General features: G+C 40.2%; 1 protein-coding gene across 1 annotated transcript in view; it reads right to left on the bottom strand.

Annotated features, from left to right (window-relative positions):
- KIF4A (kinesin family member 4A) overlaps window positions 1-18,325 on the bottom strand; it is a 108,857-nt gene that overhangs the window by 61,084 nt on the left and 29,448 nt on the right. Inside the window, exons 7-10 of the mRNA XM_028522542.2 lie at window positions 15,149-15,265; window positions 14,343-14,518; window positions 9,653-9,714; window positions 443-575 (exon numbers count right to left, since the gene is read on the bottom strand). Of these exons, the coding sequence (XP_028378343.1) occupies window positions 443-575; window positions 9,653-9,714; window positions 14,343-14,518; window positions 15,149-15,265 (488 nt within the window). The remainder of the gene's footprint in view (window positions 1-442; window positions 576-9,652; window positions 9,715-14,342; window positions 14,519-15,148; window positions 15,266-18,325) is intronic.

An 18,325-nucleotide genomic window follows, 5' to 3' on the forward strand; every position in this document is an offset into this window, starting at 1 on the left:
GGAATGAATTCCCCAGCTCTTCTATCTTGGCGCGATTACGGTTAGGCTGGGATATGACATGTGACAATATTAGTGGAAGGGAGATAGAGAGGAACTAACATCTTAGTGGAGAAACAGTTACACTTGGTGTTATGGTAAGGATTAGGCAGGACTTAAGGTGACAGAGGGACCTGGTACTTCAGAACAAATCTATTTTAAAATGGGATTCAGGTAGATTCTTTGTCGTGGTTATACAGGTGTTCACTGTATAATTCTTTTAACTTTTCTGCATGTTTGAACATAAGTCCATGTATTTACCTGAGAGGGGCTCCTGGGAGGATATGGTAACACTATCCATTTCTTTCCACATAACTTGGCTCTCTCTTGAGAAGCATGTTAAATATCTCAGAAACAAAAGCTAGTAAATGTCCAGATTGCTAAGAGTTTAGTCTTGGGGTCTCACCAAAATGATCCTTTCCAACATCTGGGCCGTCTGACCAGCTGCCTCGCTCAGACCACGACTTAATTTTTCATTCTCCTCTATCAGGGACTTATTCTTCTCCATCAAAGACTGTAGATTCTCTGATGGTTCTGCACTAAAATGAGGAAAGTAACATATTAGAAAAATACATGATTGATAACAACTATATCAAAAGCGGACAAAAATATATCCCATAGGCCTTTTGGGTGGGGGGTTGGTTTAAAATTACCTTCAAAAGTCAGGAAAAGGTGTGTCTATTCCAATCTATTCTCCCAGTCAGGTAGTATATTGTATGAATAAGATATATATGCCTGAAATACTTTATTATTTTTTGTTTTATTTATTTTTATTGAATTTATCAGGGTGACATTGGTTAATAAACTTATATAGGTTTCAGAGGTGCACTTCTCTAACACATCACCTGTATGTTATACTATGTGTTCACCACCCCAAGTTAAGTCTCCTTCCATCACCATTTATCCCCCCTTTACCCTCTTCCACCTCCCCTCACCCCCTTTCCCTCTGGTCGTCACCATACTGCTGCCTGTGTCTATGAGTTTTTTTTTTTTCCCTAAGTCCCTTCACCTTTTTTCCAGTCCCCCAAATCCCCTCCCCTCTAACATCTGCCAGCCTGTTTTCTCTATCTATGAGTCTGTATCCATTTTATTTGTTAGTTTATTGGCTCATTAGACTCCACATGTAAGTGAAACCATGAGTTGGAGGATGGTAATGATTCAGAGTGCGATATGGTTGCAACAGGAATGACTAATCTCTATCCTGGGCTCTTGGTTTAGGATCTTGCTATCTGTGCCACATAGATAAGAAGCAAAGGCTCAATGTCGCTAAGACACTAAGACACATGTACTCTACTTCCCACTCTCGGCCTCTCGTTAAAGATTAGGGAAGTAGGGAAGGGAAAGGTTCAGCAGGGGTAGGGTCTAACTTGAACCTCATACGCATAGTAAGTCAATGACCTATTTAGCGTAAGGTTTAGGGGAATAGCATTTAAGGAATCAGAAAGCTGAAATGATGACCAGTGGCCACGAAGAGCACATTTCACAATTCTCCATAAATAAGTGCTCCCTTCTAAGTGCTTGTCTTGCCTGAAACTGATGACCCACAGCCTTCTGTTCATTTGTCTATCAGTTTTAAATTGCTTCGAGTGGTTGGAGGTGACAGTAATTTCCATTTCAAATAGGAGTGAAAGGGAGGGACGGAAATAGTTTGAAGGATACATATAAATAAGAACCTTTGGAATTTATGCAGATTACTTGATATCAGTCCAAGACTAATGAAGCAGATGAAAAAGAAGTACAGTTTCGGTTTTTGTTTTTGTAATCCACTGGGATTAGCTGTTCAAAACACTGAAAAATAGGACTGGTGAGAAAAGATCAGAAGAACTAGGAAGACTGGATCTTAAGGAGACGGAAGGGAAAATTAATAGTTGTCAAGGCTATAATAAAGAGAGAAATAGGGCAGGGTACAGCTGTTCTCAATCTCAGTGAAGGCTAGAAGTGGAATTCAGGAAGAAATGCCCTCTCACCCAGGTTAAACCCTCCATGAATTCTTTTGGAAGATCTTTGTCACAAAGTTAATAGCAAGGCCACACTGTAAGGTCTCCTATCACACTGCTGAGAATTTACTGAGACTCTTACGAGGGAATGTTAAATTAAAATGGGGGTTATGAAAATAAACTATCAGTAAATTTGGTGCTATTTCAGATGGCTCTGATATTTCATTGTTTCCTTACCGGTATTAAACTGAAAACTTCCAATGTTCTTGAAAGTTGACAAACTCCAAAATAACGAGACTTTTTAATTAAAGTATAGTTTACATAAAATATATTAATTTCAGGTGTGTACATGTGCTCTGATATTTATGTAGCTTGTGAAGTAATCATGACATTAAGTCGAGGTAGTGACCGTCTGACACCATAAAGTTATGATATTACTGGCTGTGCTCACTGTGCTGTACGTTATATCCCTGTGACTTATTTGTAACTGGAAGTTTGCACTTCATTTTTGCCCATCCCCTGACCCCCTCCAAAGTAACAACACTTTAACTCCATACTTTTTTCCCTTAAAATTTCCAAGGTTTCTCTAAACAGGGAAAAGAATAATGGAAAACCAGTGTTTCCTCCTTCACATGCTATTTAATTGCCAATGCTACAAATTCAAGTAGATAAGCATGTGCGAATGGACAAACACTTGCAGAAAATCAATACAAAAGCTTTAATGACACACATTCAAAAAGAAAACAATATAATCCGAGGACAAAAAGCAAAAAATAAACCCCATGTATATAAACTGTACATTTTGTTCAAAGCCTCATGAAATGTCTCTGAAAATATAAGTATACATTTTTAAAAAGATTTTATTTATTTATTTATTTTTAGAGACAGAGGAAGGGAGGGAGGAAGAGAGGGAGAGAAACATTCATGTGTGGGGGAAATATTGACTGGTTGCTTCTCATACACCCCCCAACTGGGGACCTAGCCCACAATCCAGGCACGTGCCCTGACTGGGAACCGAACCAGTGACCTTTTCAGTTCTTGGCCTGTGCTCAATCCACTGAGCCATACCAGCCAGGGCTAAGTATACACTTTTGAAAAAAAGAAGTAGCACCTGTATTCTCTGTGAAACATTGAACAATTGAGTTCAAGTCTTTGGTTCATGAACTGTTTCTTAGAATCTACTACTTTTGTAGCTGAAAAATATACCCTATAGTATATTCTAGGTAGTTGGAAGTTTGGAAGGGTTTTCATTAGTCTTGTGTTACATGAAATAGGTCTGTGGGAAAATGAAAGGAAAGGAAGATGGGCCAATTGCTTCTCAACCAGGAGTAGTGGAATAGGTCTTTAAGAGACCCCAGCTTTCCTCAGTTTCTTTATCCAACATTTTAAAAAATGACGAAGGATACCAAGATTAAACTACCAAAAGGGGGAGAATCACAAAGACAAGGGTGGTCATCTCTGGGTGACACATTAAAGCAATTTTAAGATTTATTGTTTTATACTTTTCTAAATGTTCTACAAGAAGCAATGTAGCACTTCTACAATCAGAAAAAAAAATGATTGAGTCCTGCAAATAAGGATATTAAAAGAAAAGGGGCTCACACCATATATAAGAACTCCAAATGAAAAATGAAAAGTAGAAGAAAAAAACAACAAAAGGACTAAAAGAAAACACTGGCAAAATCCCCTTTGACCTTGTAGGAAAGGCTTTCTAACAAGGAATCAAAATCCAGATGCATGAGGAGAATGCAAACAGTAGTCACTTTGGAAAACAGTTCCACAGTTTCTTAAAAAGTTAAACGTATGATCCAGCAATTTCACTTCTAGGTATCTACCCAATAAAAAACATATACCCACACAAAAACTTGCCGGTGAATATTCATAGCAGCATTATTCATAATAGCCAGAAAGGTGAAGCAACCAAAAAGTCTATCCACTGGTAACTAGATAGACACCATATGGTGCAGACAGACAATGATGTACTATTTAACAAGGAGAACTGCTGACACAGGCTACAGCACGGATGACCCTTGAAAACATTACAGGTGAGAGAAGCCAGGCAAAAAGTCCACATACTATGAGTCCATGTATATGATATGCTCACAACAGGCAAATCTATAGAGACTGAAAGCAGATTAGTGGCTGCCTGGGGCTGGGAGCCGGAACAGAGCTGACTGCAAATGGAGAAGGGGAGGTGGGGGAAGGTGGAGGAGGGTATGGGGGGGATGAATGGTGATGGACGGAAGCTTGACTTGGGGTGGTGAACACACAGTGCAGTGTACAGGGTCATTTTGGGGCAACAGAAATGTTCTAAAATTGGATTGTGGTAATAGTTGCACAACATTGTGCATTTACTAAAAATCAATGAATCATACACTTAAAATGAGTGAATTTTAAGGTCTGTAAATTATCTCAATAAAGTAGCTAGAAAAATCCAGAGTCAATAAAAAAATGATTGATATACTTTTTAGCACATAAAAATTTAAAAAATTTGCATGACAAATGCCATAAATAAAGTAAAAGAGTACACACTTGAAGGAAGTATTTGTAATACACTACAGACAAAGGACTGATATAACTAATATATAAAGAACTATTAAAATTAAGGTCCATGCCCTGGCTGGTGTAGCTCAGTGGATTGAGCGCGGGCTGCGAATCAAAGGGTTGCTGGTTGGATTCCCAGTCAGGGCACATCCCTGGGTTGCAGGCCAGGTCTTAGTGGGGGCCATGTGAGAGGCAACCACACATGATGCTTCTCTTCCTCTCTTTCTCCTTCCCTTCCCCTCTCTCTGAAGATAAATAAATAAAATAAGTAAAATAAAATTAAGGTCCAAATTTGGGGTAGCTATTACTTAAAAAAAACAAACCAGAAAACAAGGGTTAGCTTTCTGTGACTGGCTTTTTTCACTTAGCATAATTCTCTCCAGGTCCATTCATGCTATTGCAAAAGGTAAGAATTTCTTTCTTTTACAGCTGAGTAGTATTCCATTGTGTAAATGTACCACAGTATACCATATGATCTCACTCACTTGTGGAATCTAATGAACAAACTGAACTAACAAGCAACATAGAGACTGACTCATAGATAAAGAGCAGGCTGGCAGCTGTGGAGGGGTGGGGTTGGGGTTGTTATGGGGGCAACTGAGCAAAAAAGAAAAATAGAAAAACACATGGACACAGACAACAGTGTGGTGACTGGTGGGGGGAGGTGGAGGGGGGAATGGAGGGATAAACGGTGATGGGTGGAGACTTGACTTGGGACAGTGAACACACATTACTGTGTACAGATAATGTGTTGTGGAATTGTGCACCTGAAACTTGTATGACTTTTGTTAACCAGCGTCACCCCAGTAAATTCAATGAAAAAAATAAGGGTTAGCAAGGATGTAGAGAACCCTTGTGCACTGCTGGTAGGAATGTAAAATGGTGCGGCCACTATGGAAAACAGTATGATAATTAAAAAATGAAAAATAAAAAGAATTACTATATGATCCAGTTATTCCACTTTGGGGTGCATATCCAAAGGAATCAAAAGCAGGATCTTAAACAGATATCTGCACACCTATGTTCACAGCAGCATTATTCGCAATCGCCAAAGGGTGGGAAAGCAACCCATGTCCATTCATGAGTGAATGGATACACAACAAATGGTACATACAGCATGGGGCAAAGGATTACAGTTGTGAGTACGTGACACACAGCGTTTATTCTTGGATTATTTATTAATTATTACATTATTTTCCATACAAATAACTTTAAACCTACTTTTGCTCAACTCTGTATATTCAATGAAATAAGCCAGTCACAAAAAGACAAATACTGTATGATTCCACTTACATGAGGTATCTAAAGTACCTAAGTCCATGGAAACAGAGAGTCGCATGGTGGTTGCCAGGGGCTGAGGAGAGGGGCACAAGGAGCATTGCTGTTTAATGGGTATATAATTTCAGTTTTACAAGATGAAAAAGTGCTGGAGATCTGTTTCACAACAAGGCAAATATACTTAATGCTACCCAACTGTGCACTTAAGAGTGGTTAAGATAATAAATTTTATGTTATATGTTCTTTATCACAATTTTTTTTAAAAGAAAAAAACCCACAAGAGAACTAGAAGAAAATATAGGCAAGGTCTCTGTGCATATAGGTGAAGGTAAAGAGCATTCTATAAATAAAAGCAGCCCTGACTGGGTAGCTCAGTTGATTAGAGCATTGTCCTGATTGCCGAGGTTGTGGGTTCAATCCCTGGTCAGGACACATACAAGAATCAACCAATAAATGCATAAATTAAGTGGAACAACAGATCAATGCCTCTCCCCGCCCCCGTCCTCTCTCTCTCAACTCAATAAATAAAAAATAAAAGCAATGTCAGAAAAGTGTAAAATAATAGATGAGGGAGGGGAGGAGAGGGTTTCAGTTTTGCAAGAAGCAAAAGTTCTGAAGATTCACTGCACAACAACGTGAACATACTTAACACTACTGAACTGTACACTTAAATGGTTAAGATGGTAAATTTCAGGTTATTTTTTACACAATAGTTTTTAAAAGGAAAAAAAAATATATATATATTCAGAGAAGTGTCATTTCCTCTTTGTCCCTGTGACCCTGTTCCCATTGCACACTTATTTCCACCCCCTTTCCACCATTATTCTCCCTCCCCCTGCACTAACCAATTTCTTTAGTTTCTGGTTTAGCCTTCCTGTATTTCTTTTGTACAAATGAGCAGATATCTGTGTATTCATATCCCCTTCTCTCTCATACAGATGGTACTATGCTATAGATACTCTTTGTGGCTTTGCTTTTCAGTATTTCCTGGAAATCATTTCTTATCAGGTCATAGAAAGCTTCCTCATTCTTTTTTTTACAGCCATGTGGCCTCTTATTGCATACACGTCATGGATTCAACCTCTCTCCTATCTATGGGCATTTAGGTTGTTTGCAATATTTTGCAATTATAAACATGCTGCAGTGAGTAATCTTGTGTCTATATATTTTTGTGTTGGTAGTGATTTATCTTCAGGGCACATCTCTAGAAAAGGGATTGCTGGGACAAAAGGTAAGTGCTTGTCTAGTTTTGTCAGATATTGCCATGTTCCCCTCCAGAAGGGTCACACCTATTTGCATTCCCAACAGCAATATATGAGAGTATTTGTTTCCCCCACAGCCTTGCCGATGGAATGTGTTGTCATATTTTTTATCCTTTTTTTAATCAATCAGATGGGTGAGAAATATTATCTCAGTATTTTTTTAAGACTTTATTTATTTATTTATTTATTTATAGAGAGAGAGAGAGAGGAAGGGAAGGCAAGAGAGGGGGAAACATTCATGTGTGGTTGCCTCTTGTGCACCCCCTACTGGGGACCTGGCCTGCAACCCAGGCATGTGCCCTGACTGGGAATCGAACCGGCGACCCTTCGGTTCACAGGCTGGCACTCAATCCACTGATCCACATCAGCCAGGGCTCAGTGTTGTTTTAATTTGTAGTTCTTTAATTATGAGTTGGTTTGAACATTTTTTCACATTTCAGAGCTATTTTGATCTCTCTTTCTGGTGAACTGTCTGTTCATGTGTCCCATTTTTCTAATGTTTTTTTTTTTTTTTAATCCCTTGGCCCTTTAAAAAAATTGTGGTAAAATATACAAAACATAAAATTTACCACTTTAACCATTTTTTAAGTATATGATTCAAAATGTATACTTGAAACCTATATAACCTTATAAACCAATGTTGCCCCAATAAATTTAATTTTAAAAAGTAAAGTGGATTTGAGGGGGGAAAACATTCACAATATTCAGCAACCATTACCACCATCTATTCCTAAAACTTTTTTATCTTGCAAAACTCAAAGTCTGCACCCACTTACCAAAAACTGTCCATTCCCCTTTTCTCCAGCCCCTGGCAAACATTATTCTCCTTTCATTTGATTACTCAAGAGTACCTTATATGGGGGGACATCATACAATATTTATCTTTTTTGACTATCATGTTTCAGTGAGCATAATGTTCTCAGGCTCCATTCATTTGATAGCATGTGTTTGAATTTCCTTCCTTTATAAAGCTAAATGTTTCATGGTATGAGTATACCACATCTCGTTTAACTATTCATCTGTTGATGAACATTATGTTGCTTGCACCTCTTGGCTGCTGTGAATAACGCTCCTGTGAACACGGGAGTGCAGATATCTTTGAGACCCTGCTTTCCATTCTTTTAGATACAGACCTGGAAGTGGAACTGCTGGATCACACGGCAGTTCCGTTTTTAATGTTTTCAGGAAGCTCCACACAATTTTCCACAGCAGTTACATCATTTTACAACCCCTCCAACAGTGTACAAAGGTTCTTATTTCTCCACATCCTCCTCCCATTCTTGACAACATTTGTTGTTTCCTGGTTTTTTAAAAATAGTAGTCACCCTAACTTGTATGCAATGACCTTATCGTGGTTCTGATTTTCATTTCTCTGCTCTGAGTAATCTTTTCTTGTAACTCTGACTTTAGTCATCATCATGTTTCACGTAGCCTTCACATATTGAAAATATAAACAATTTAAATCAACTGAGATGCAGAGGAGACCCAAAATAGAGTATGAGCCGTGAATGTGGGAAACAGGACTTTGCCCGGCCAACTCTAAGCCTGAAGACAAAAAGAATTGAACAGAAATGCTGTAATCTTGTCCATACCTGTGTTTCTCACAGGTGTATGAGCTAATTAATTCTGAAATGACTTTATGTGTATACAGGACCTGAAAAAATAAGTAAATAGATTGCAGATAATGACAGCTGGTTTCTCACGATTGGCAAAAGAAGTTTACACATAAGGAGAGGAAGGCTAAAATGAACCCTATAGTGTTGGACTGGAGCCAGAGGTATCAGTATAAAATCATGGTTTTCAATATACGAGGTAGGGCAAACATAGGTTCACAGTTGTTTCTATAAAAAATAATGCAACAACAAAAAATATTAAAAGAATAAACCATGTTGTACGTACTCACAACTGTAAACCTATTTTTGCTCCACCCAGTATATAAACATGTAGATGTAAAAATATAGATATGAGTGTTATGTGTGGGTTACTGTACAGACAGGTATTTCCTAGCACTACTTACTGAGGGAGCCTAGAACTAGCCACACGCCAGTAGCAATAAGCACACCTAAGTGCCTAGATGTGGTTTCTAAACACCATTTCCCAATTGAAAAAACACTAGGTCTCCTTGGAGACGTGGTGGATTCTAGAATGGGGGCAGTGAAAATCTAAGATGGGCATGGAAAATTTTGTGGGAATGCTCAAAAAGTTGAGGGCGTGTTAAAGAACATAACAGCCACTCCAAAGGAACTCCTAGCAGACAAAGCAAAAACAGTTTGATGTCTCCCTAGAGTAAAGTCAATACCCATGAGTCTACATGGACATAAATTTAAAAATCAAATGACTAAATGGGAGAGCCTCTGCTGTTCCTCATAGTGGAACTCCAATTAATACATTTCTGAAGCCAGAGCCCATGTTCTTCCTATTGCATCAAGCTGCTTCAAAGTGAACCAGCTAAGTCCAAAATAGTCAGGGAGTTTGCTGAGATCCTTACCTTGAAACCAAGTGCTACCAGAAACTTTACCATATCAGGGGGAAACACCCATCAGGACAAATAGCCTCTACTGGAATATATATTTAAAATTAATCTATGACTCTTACTTTATAGATACAGGCAGGGTCCCTCCATGGGCTTGTAGCAACAAGACCTGTAGCTGTTGTACCTGGGAAATGCAAAGACAAATAGTCACCAATCAAAAGCTGCTTATCCCTTTAACAGTGAAATTACCACAAGTAGCAATAGGGTAATTTTATTCAATAGACAGGAAATCTAAGGCATAACTTAGGTATTACAGAAGGCATCGGGCTTGATGACTCAAAGATACTTAGAAGATAAGCTCTCCTTTCTACCTAAGACTTTAATGAGTTTTTATTGAGTATATATCACATGGACAAAGGCAAAGGGGGTAGGATCGAAGATGGGAGGTGGGGATGGCCGGGGTGGGGTGGAGTGGTGGGGGGAAAATGGAGACAACTGTACTTGAACAATAATAATAAAGGGTGGAAATCAAATAGCCCTGGGCTAGGAAATGTAGGGAGGGGCGGGGAATATGATAATCAACTCTTGTGGTTTTTTCTCAAGTTTATAATCTAGTTGAGAAAGACAAGCCAGAGGCCTGAAACAGTAGTGGAAAATAATATAAGATAGAAAATGCTAAGCTACCAAGTATACTTAAGGACTTTAGGGTTCTGAGAAGAAGCAAATGAATGAAATCCCAAAGGGGGAGGGATCTTAACCCAGAGCACTTGCGCAGTCACCCTCTCCCATTCCCTCCTAGGAGGAAGAGGAGCTGTTCTGCCTCCCATAACCAGTCTCCTCACTTGTGCTTTGGATCCCAGCTCTTCCTGCCCCTGATTAATCTCCCTCTATCAGTTGGTCATCCCTTCCTTCTTCTTGATCTTTGAATTACAGGATATACTTCCTATTAATATGAAAACACATTCAAGTCTCTCCTATCTTAAAACAAAAGCAAGCTTCCCATTCCCACTTCCTATCTCCTTTGCCCTATTTCTCGCCTTCACAAAGTCTGAGGGAATCGTCTACCAGGGGTGTCCAACCTTTTGGCATCTCTGGGCCACAACAGAAGAAGAGTTGTCTTGGGCTACACATTAAATACATTGTGACATGTAATCACAGAAAAATCTCATCATATTTGTTTCAAGTAAATTTACGATTTTGTGTTGGGCCACAGGTTGGACACCCCTGGACACCTTGCTCACCTCTCTCACTTGCTCCTCAACCTCCACACTGAGTCCTGCCCACAGTATTCCACAGAACTAACTCTTGCCAAGGTCTCCAATGATATGCATGTCACTGCATCCCATGGGTGGTTTCCAGTCTTCCCGTCACTTGACTATTTATTTGGTAGTCACCAGACACCATACTTTCCTGCTTTTCCTTCTAGTCTTCTAGCCGATCTTCTAAGTCTTTTCTTGGTTAATCCTCACTCCAATTGTCCTTAAGATGATAAAGCTCTGCAAAGTTCAGTGTCAGTCTCTTCACTTTATACTCCCACCTTAAAGTCTCAACTCTGCCTACGGCTTTGATTCCCATCTATAAACCAGGAACTGCCAAAATTTATCTCAAACATAGATCTTTTTGAATTTAGAGCCATATATTCAACTGCCTATTTAATATTCCACTCGCCTGCAGTCCCGAAACCGGGCCCTTTTCCAGTGAACCGCAGGTCAGGAAATAGTTTCACATGCCAGAAATCTGGGTGCCACACCCTCATCCCCTCAACTAATGCACTGGTCACTTCTTTTTATCACCACCGCCGCCCTAAGTCTAAGCCACCATAATTTCTCACTTGGCTCAATGTAGGAACTTCTCAGGTAGTCTCCGTGAATCTAGTCTTCCTCTACTACAATCCATTTGTAGTGGCCAGGCCATCTTTTAAAAAGTTCAATTTCAATCATTTTTAACACAGTCCATGAGGCTTGAATCAGGCCTCTGCTTTTTCACTAGTCTAACACTGGCATACTCTTTCCTTGCTATCTCCACTGTAGCCACACCAGCGTGCTGTGAGTTCTTAAAAGACACTATACTTCTTCCTGATTCAGAACTTTTGTACATTTGTTATGTGCCTGGTACTGTTCCAAGTGCTTTACGTGGTTTAACTCACTTAACCTCCACAAAAATCCTATAAAGCAGGTGCTATTATTTCCTTCTTACAGATAGGGAACTGAGGGACAGAGAACTTGCCCAAGGTACATAACTAGTGAGTGACAGAGCCGGGATTTGAACCCGGGCAGTCTGGTTGCAGTGTCAATACCTTTAACCACTATAATTTGCTACACATGCTATTTCTTCTACTCTGAATCATCTTCCTTCTTTTCTGCACAGATGATTTCTACTCCATCCCTCAGGTCTCCGCTGAAATGCTGCTACCTCAGGAAGCCTTCTCAGGTTAGATATATAACAGGGGAGCCTATTCCATATACTTCCACAGCACACTATCCCGGTTTATCAGGGTATGTTGGTATGATTATGTGCTTAGTGTCTGTCTCTCCCAATAGGCAATAAGTTCCATGAAGGCAGCAACTGTGTCTGCTTTGCCCCACCATGTACCCTAGCACCATGCTTGGCACAAAATAGTGTTCAATAAATACTGTTGGGCCCTGGCTGGTGTAGCTCAGTGGATCGAGCATGGGCTGCAAACCAAAGGGTTGCTAGTTCATTTTCTAGTCACAGCACATGCCTCGGTTGCAAGCCAGGTCCCCAGTGTGGAGTGTATGAGAGGCAACCACACATTGATGTTTCTCTCCCTCTCTTTCTCCTTCCCTTCCCTGTCTCTAAAAATAAATAAATAAAATCTTTAAAAAAATAAGTATTTACTGTTGAAATGAACAAACAAATAAATGACTAGGAAGAAGAGCACCTGGGGTACTAGGAATATACATGAAAGAAAACAGAGGGACAGAACTGGGTGTGGTATTTTATAATTTAGGTGATACTGTGAACAGGTAAATTACATGTCTTTTCTACAGCAACCGCTAGGAGGGAAAGAGATAAAGGAGGAGAGGAGGAGGGAAGAAAAGAGATGAACGGAATAGTAGTTATTACCACTGAGAAGGAAGGCCAAGAGTCAGAGTGAGCACTGGATGCTTAGGAAACACTAGATGCTCAGTGGACAGACTATTATGCCCTGGAAGGCAACAAATCTTGAGCCCCCAAGCCTGAACCAATCCGACTATGACCTGCCTTCCCAGCTCCTCTACCAGGGCTGCTGAGGTGTCACAAAACCACAGTGACACCCCCAGAAATTCATGCTTGCAGTTAACTGCTTCTTCCATTTCTGTGAACTGCCTCTTCCGTTTCAAGTCTCGTGTGGTCCCCTAAGTCCCACTCCCCTATTATCTGCTCGCTGGCTCTTAGATGACCTTGCCTCCTACTTACCCGAGAAGATAAAGGTCATCAGGAGGAAAATCCCCCAATTTCCCTTCTTCTCTCTCTAAATGAGTGTCGCTGCATCATTCCTATCCTAACCTTTTCTGCTAGTCTCAAGGCAGGTATCCACTCTATTGTTTAAAGAAAAGCCATCTTTATTTGCACGCAGGACTTCGACTACTTAGAGATGGCCCCTTATCAGCTGCTCCCTAGTCTCAGTTTCAGTCTCTCCCAACTGGTGCGTTCACTTGTTCAAGTGTCTTCCATATTTGAAAAAGAAATTACATCCCTTGACTATTGATTACCTATCTCTTGTCGTCTTATATCTTGCCTTCTTGAAAGAGGAGCCTATCAGCTTCCCCCACTTCCTTATCTAGCATTCACTGTCCACCCGACAGCATTCTGTTCCTTTCCTTAGCAACTCTACTTAGACGTCCCCCCACCCCAGGCCTTTCAAATTCAAAATACTCCAAACTGAGTTTCATCACTTTCCTGTTTTTCAGCCTGTAGCCCCCGACTCAGTGGCTAGTACTACTGTTTATTCAACTGTCTAAGCAAGAAACCTGGGAATGAACCTCAGTTATCCTCACCCTCCTCGCTTCCCCATCATATTTGTTACCAAGTAAGCCTTACATGTTCTGCTTCCTTGTTTTTTTTTCCTAATTCATCCTCTTCTCTCCATCTCTATTGCTACTGCCTTTCGGAGTTCAGGCCTATTATAACGGCCTAATTAATTTTTTTATTCCTAGTCATGCCCACCTCTAATCCACTTTCTTTATATATGCTAGAGTAATCTCCCTAAAAAACACATTTCACCAAGTCACCCTCTTACTTAGAATCTTTCAATGGCTCCTCATAGCTTTCGGGTTGAATTCCAAATTCTTTTTTTTTAAGATTTTATTTATTTATTTTTAGAGAGGGAATGGAGGCAGGGGAGAGAGAGAGAGAGAGAGAGAGAGAGAGAGAGAGAAACATCAATGTGCGGTTGCTGGGGGCCGTGGCCTGCAACCCAGGCATGTGCCCTGACTGGGAATCGAACCTGCGATGCTTTGCTTCACAGCCTGAGCTCAATCCACTGAGTTACGCCAGCCAGGGCGAATTCCTAATTCTTTAATAAATCATTGGAGTACCTTCAGGATCCGATTCCTGCCTACCTATCTTGTCTTGTCTCTCAATGTTCACTGCTTTATCAGTGAAATCTCCAATGCCACCCCCAACCTTAAATATGACACAAATATGTTAATAGGAATTATTAACATGTTAATACTTCCCCAAATCAACATAACGCTTCACCAGTATCTCTAAACTTCTGGGTAGAGGAGGAGCTAAGAAGCAGAAGCAGCTCTATCATTCCATTCACATTCTTCCAACTTTTCTCATCAAATTTTAAGTCCTTTATACCTGTCGCTTCAGATGATTAAGTTCAGCTGTCTGGGGATCGATATTAACAACAGGTTTGTTCTTGATTTTTCTTGCTCTGTCAGCATAGCGAAGGGTATTTAATGTTTCTTCTAGATTGGAGTCAGCAGGGCTCACGCAGGCTATCATAAGAGTGTGGCTATTACCTCCTAGAGAATCTAAAAGAGAGCAATGGAAGGAAATGCAATCAAACAAGTAAAATGCAAGTGAAGCTGTCCATACGGGCTGGTGGCTTCAAAACCAGAGCTGCAAGGGCAAAAAACGGAGTATCTACCAATTTCTCATTTGTGACCATATAAAAACACAAAGATTTTTGATGTTTAAAATAATAATAGTTTAGGGTCCTATTGCATGTGTCCTCATTCTTGAGTGAGACTGCGATTTCAGCAGTTCATCAGGTTAAAACAACCGGGGCCTGGCCTGAGTAAGTCAGGGGCCACTATTGGGATTAACCATTTCTCAGATGCTTTCACTAGGTCGATTTTAACTCTTCAGGGAATTGTTTATCAGTTCAAGTAAAGAAAGAGTAACGGGTTCATTTCCAGAGAGAAAGTACTAAGTACAGTTGGCATCGTGCAGACTTCTTGGCTCTCAAAGCCATATATGACGGCATCTTTCCATTATCTTACCAGCTGGCCTGCCAACAGGTCTCTCCCTTGTATTTATCAATTAGATGGCTCTGCATGTGACAGTCCGAACATAGGGCCTTTTACCTGTTTCATTTTCGCTTTCTCAGCAATATCATTCGGAATTACTCTCTCCTATTTTTAGAGGCACTTTGTGCTTACCTTGAAGCAGCCGCGTCAACTTGGAATCTCTATAGGGCACAAAGCCTCCCTTTTTGTCATCTCCGAGAGCACTGATTACATTTCCCAAGCACAGGAGGCCTCGGTTAATATTAATACCTAATAGCAGGAAACAAAATTTAAATTGCTTGGTAAAGCATTGATCTTCTGACCTACGTTTTTCCTGAGAAAGGTAAAAGAAATAAAGACCCCACCGAAACAGTCACCCATCAATTTTAAGGAAACTTCTGAAGCCTGTTCACTTTTCTTGGAGTGCCTCTTTCAGTAAAGGTCAAAGGACAAAGGTCCAAATGCTGGATAGGTACAACTGAGTCTGTTGGCACTCCTCATCCTTTCCCATGGAAACAAAGCAGACAGATAACTATCACTACGTCAATAACCATTTGCACAGTTACTTACTTTTTATATCCATTACCACACTTAATCCTTAAATTAATTCTGTGAAATGACACAAACAGCTATTTTTCATCATCTTATTATCATTACTAAAGTGTGTACAAAGGAACAATAATAATAAAGAGAATGATATGAATAGTTAAGTTCATCTAGTGTTTACTATAACCCAGACCCTGTTTTAGGTACTGTATACAAGGGTGGGCAAAGTAGGTTTACAGCTGTTTTTATGGAAATAATACAATAATTAATGATAATAATAATATAAGAATAACTTCTGTTTCACGCACTCACAACTGTAAACCTACTCACAATAGTCCTATAAAGTATGTATAGAGTATGATTATCCCTGTGTTGACAGATACGAGAGTTAAGTCACAAAGAGATTAGGTAACTAGTCTAAGGTCACGCAGCTAATAAGTGAATGAGTCAGAATTCTAATGCAGGCAGTCTGGCTCCAAAGTCCATGGTCTCTATCTCTATTCTCCGTGGAAGTGACCTATGTTGCTCACTTAGAGGCACCTGGTACTTGGAGGCACTTGGAAAGAGGAGAGGCTTGAGACTAAAAAGAGGTGATTGCTAGGAAATGTAGACAAAGAACTCTTGGACTCTGAAGTCTCCCTTGTAGAGCCTGCAACTACTGTGTCCCCATTCTCAACCATCCCCAGTCCACCTGATGGGATGGTCTTTCTCATCTCCACCCACTAAATGTTGCTATTCTCTTGGGACTGTCTCAAGCTCTTTTACTACTACACACACTCTCCCTGGGTTATCTCATCCATGCCTAGAATTCCAAGAAACACCCACACTAATGATTCCCTAAGTCTGCACCTCCAAGCCAGTTGTCTAAAACTATATTTTGGCCACCTGCTGAATCACTTCCATGGGGCTCTGCCCATGTGACACTGCATAAAAGCATCGAACAAAAGAGATTCACCTTTCAGTGCAAATCTATTCCACTTCAAGCACCGTTCCTTTTTACTGTCTCATCACCTAACTGGTCACCCAACCAACAGCGGACTTGAGACATCCTGGGCTCTTCCTGTTTTCTCACTCCACACATCCGAGTCTTTTCATTGAACACTCAGTGAATGCGTACAATGCTCTAGGCACTCCTCTAGGTATCAGGGATACAAAGATGAATACGTCACAATCCCTGCTGTTAAGGAGTTCATCATCTACCAGGAGAGAGAGACACGCAAATGACTGCAAAGATAAGGTTAAAGGAAGAGATATGTATAGTATAATAAAGAATGGGTTCTCTTGGGAGGGAGTGGTAAACTTGACCTGGGAAGGTAAAGGAAGGCATCAGAGAAGAATGAAAAACTTAAGCTGAGCCCTGGCTGGTGTGGCTCAGTGCATTGAGCAATGGACTGTAAACCAAAGCGTTGCTGGTTCGATTCCAAGTCAGGGCACATGCCTGGATTTCAGGCTAGGTCCCCAGCCATGGGGCATGAGAGAAAAGCAACCAAACGTTGATGTTTCTCTCCCTCTTTCTCCGCCCCTTTCCCTCTCAATAAATAAATAAATAAATAAATAAATAAATAAATAAATTCCTTTAAAAAAACTTAAGCTGAATTGTGAAGGATGACTAGGACAATGGCAATGGAGGAGGGGGCAGTAGGAAAGAAGAATGTAAGGGCATTCTAGGCAGATGAAGGAGCACATGACAAGGCACATATTTGTGCGAGAGCATGATACATTTAGGAACTATAGGTAATTCAATATGAATACAATGAAAGTTATGACTTGGAGAGGGACAGGGAGGCCAGAAGACTGCTAAGGACAGATTATAAAGGGCATGACAGATATGGCATGCTCAGGTATTTGCATTTACCTTCTAGGGCACTGGTTGTCAAATTGTGTTCCTGAGAACCTTAGGGATCCTTTAAAGAACCACAGAGGTACTGCAGAGTTTCTGCCACTGCCATTTCGACTTTGTTTTAAAAGTAATTTTTCATTTTGGTTACATAAATTTTACCATTTTAACCATTTTTTCAGTATAAAGTTCAGTGGCATTAAACACATTCATATTGCTGTACAACCACCACTGCTATTTAAAAACCTCATTTAAATGGCTCACTGCAATGCGCTACACACCAAATATTAACACACCAGGGTCAATCAACACAGAATCTTTGTGCAGCAAGGTTTAATAATTTTCTGCAGTCTTTAAAAATACCTCTATTATTTGTGCACATGCTTGAGTATTTTGCAAATGTATAATTTGAGGTTGTGGCTGTGCACTCATGGAGAGATAATCATGGAAAATTGTGCAAGTAATTATAGCATATGAGCTTGTAGTAAAACCCCAGACCAAGGCAGTTGCTCAAACCATGTGCTCACCACTGCATCATAGTCAGTTGTGAACTATCAATGAATATGGAACTCAACATGTTAGGATGATATGGTATTTTTTGAAGATTTTATTTGTTTATTTTCTAGAGAGGGCAAAGGAGGGAGAGAGGGAGAGAAGCACCAATGTGTGATTGCCTCTCGCATGCCCCCTACTGGGGACTTGGCCAGCAACCCAGACATGTGCCCTGACTGGGAATCAAACTGATGACCCTTTGGTTCACAGGCCGGTGCTCAATCCATTGAGCTACACCAGCCAGGGTGAGATGATAATGGTATTAAAGATAGCTTCACAATCTAAGTGTCCAGTGATGGGTGAATGGATAACCAATATGTATGTGTGTCTGTGTGTATGTGTATAGCTACAGATATCTATATCTATCTACCTACCTATCTATCTATCTAATGAAA

This window comes from Phyllostomus discolor, chromosome X (genome assembly GCF_004126475.2).
Source record: "Phyllostomus discolor isolate MPI-MPIP mPhyDis1 chromosome X, mPhyDis1.pri.v3, whole genome shotgun sequence".
In the NCBI taxonomy this organism is placed as follows: domain Eukaryota; kingdom Metazoa; phylum Chordata; class Mammalia; order Chiroptera; family Phyllostomidae; genus Phyllostomus; species Phyllostomus discolor.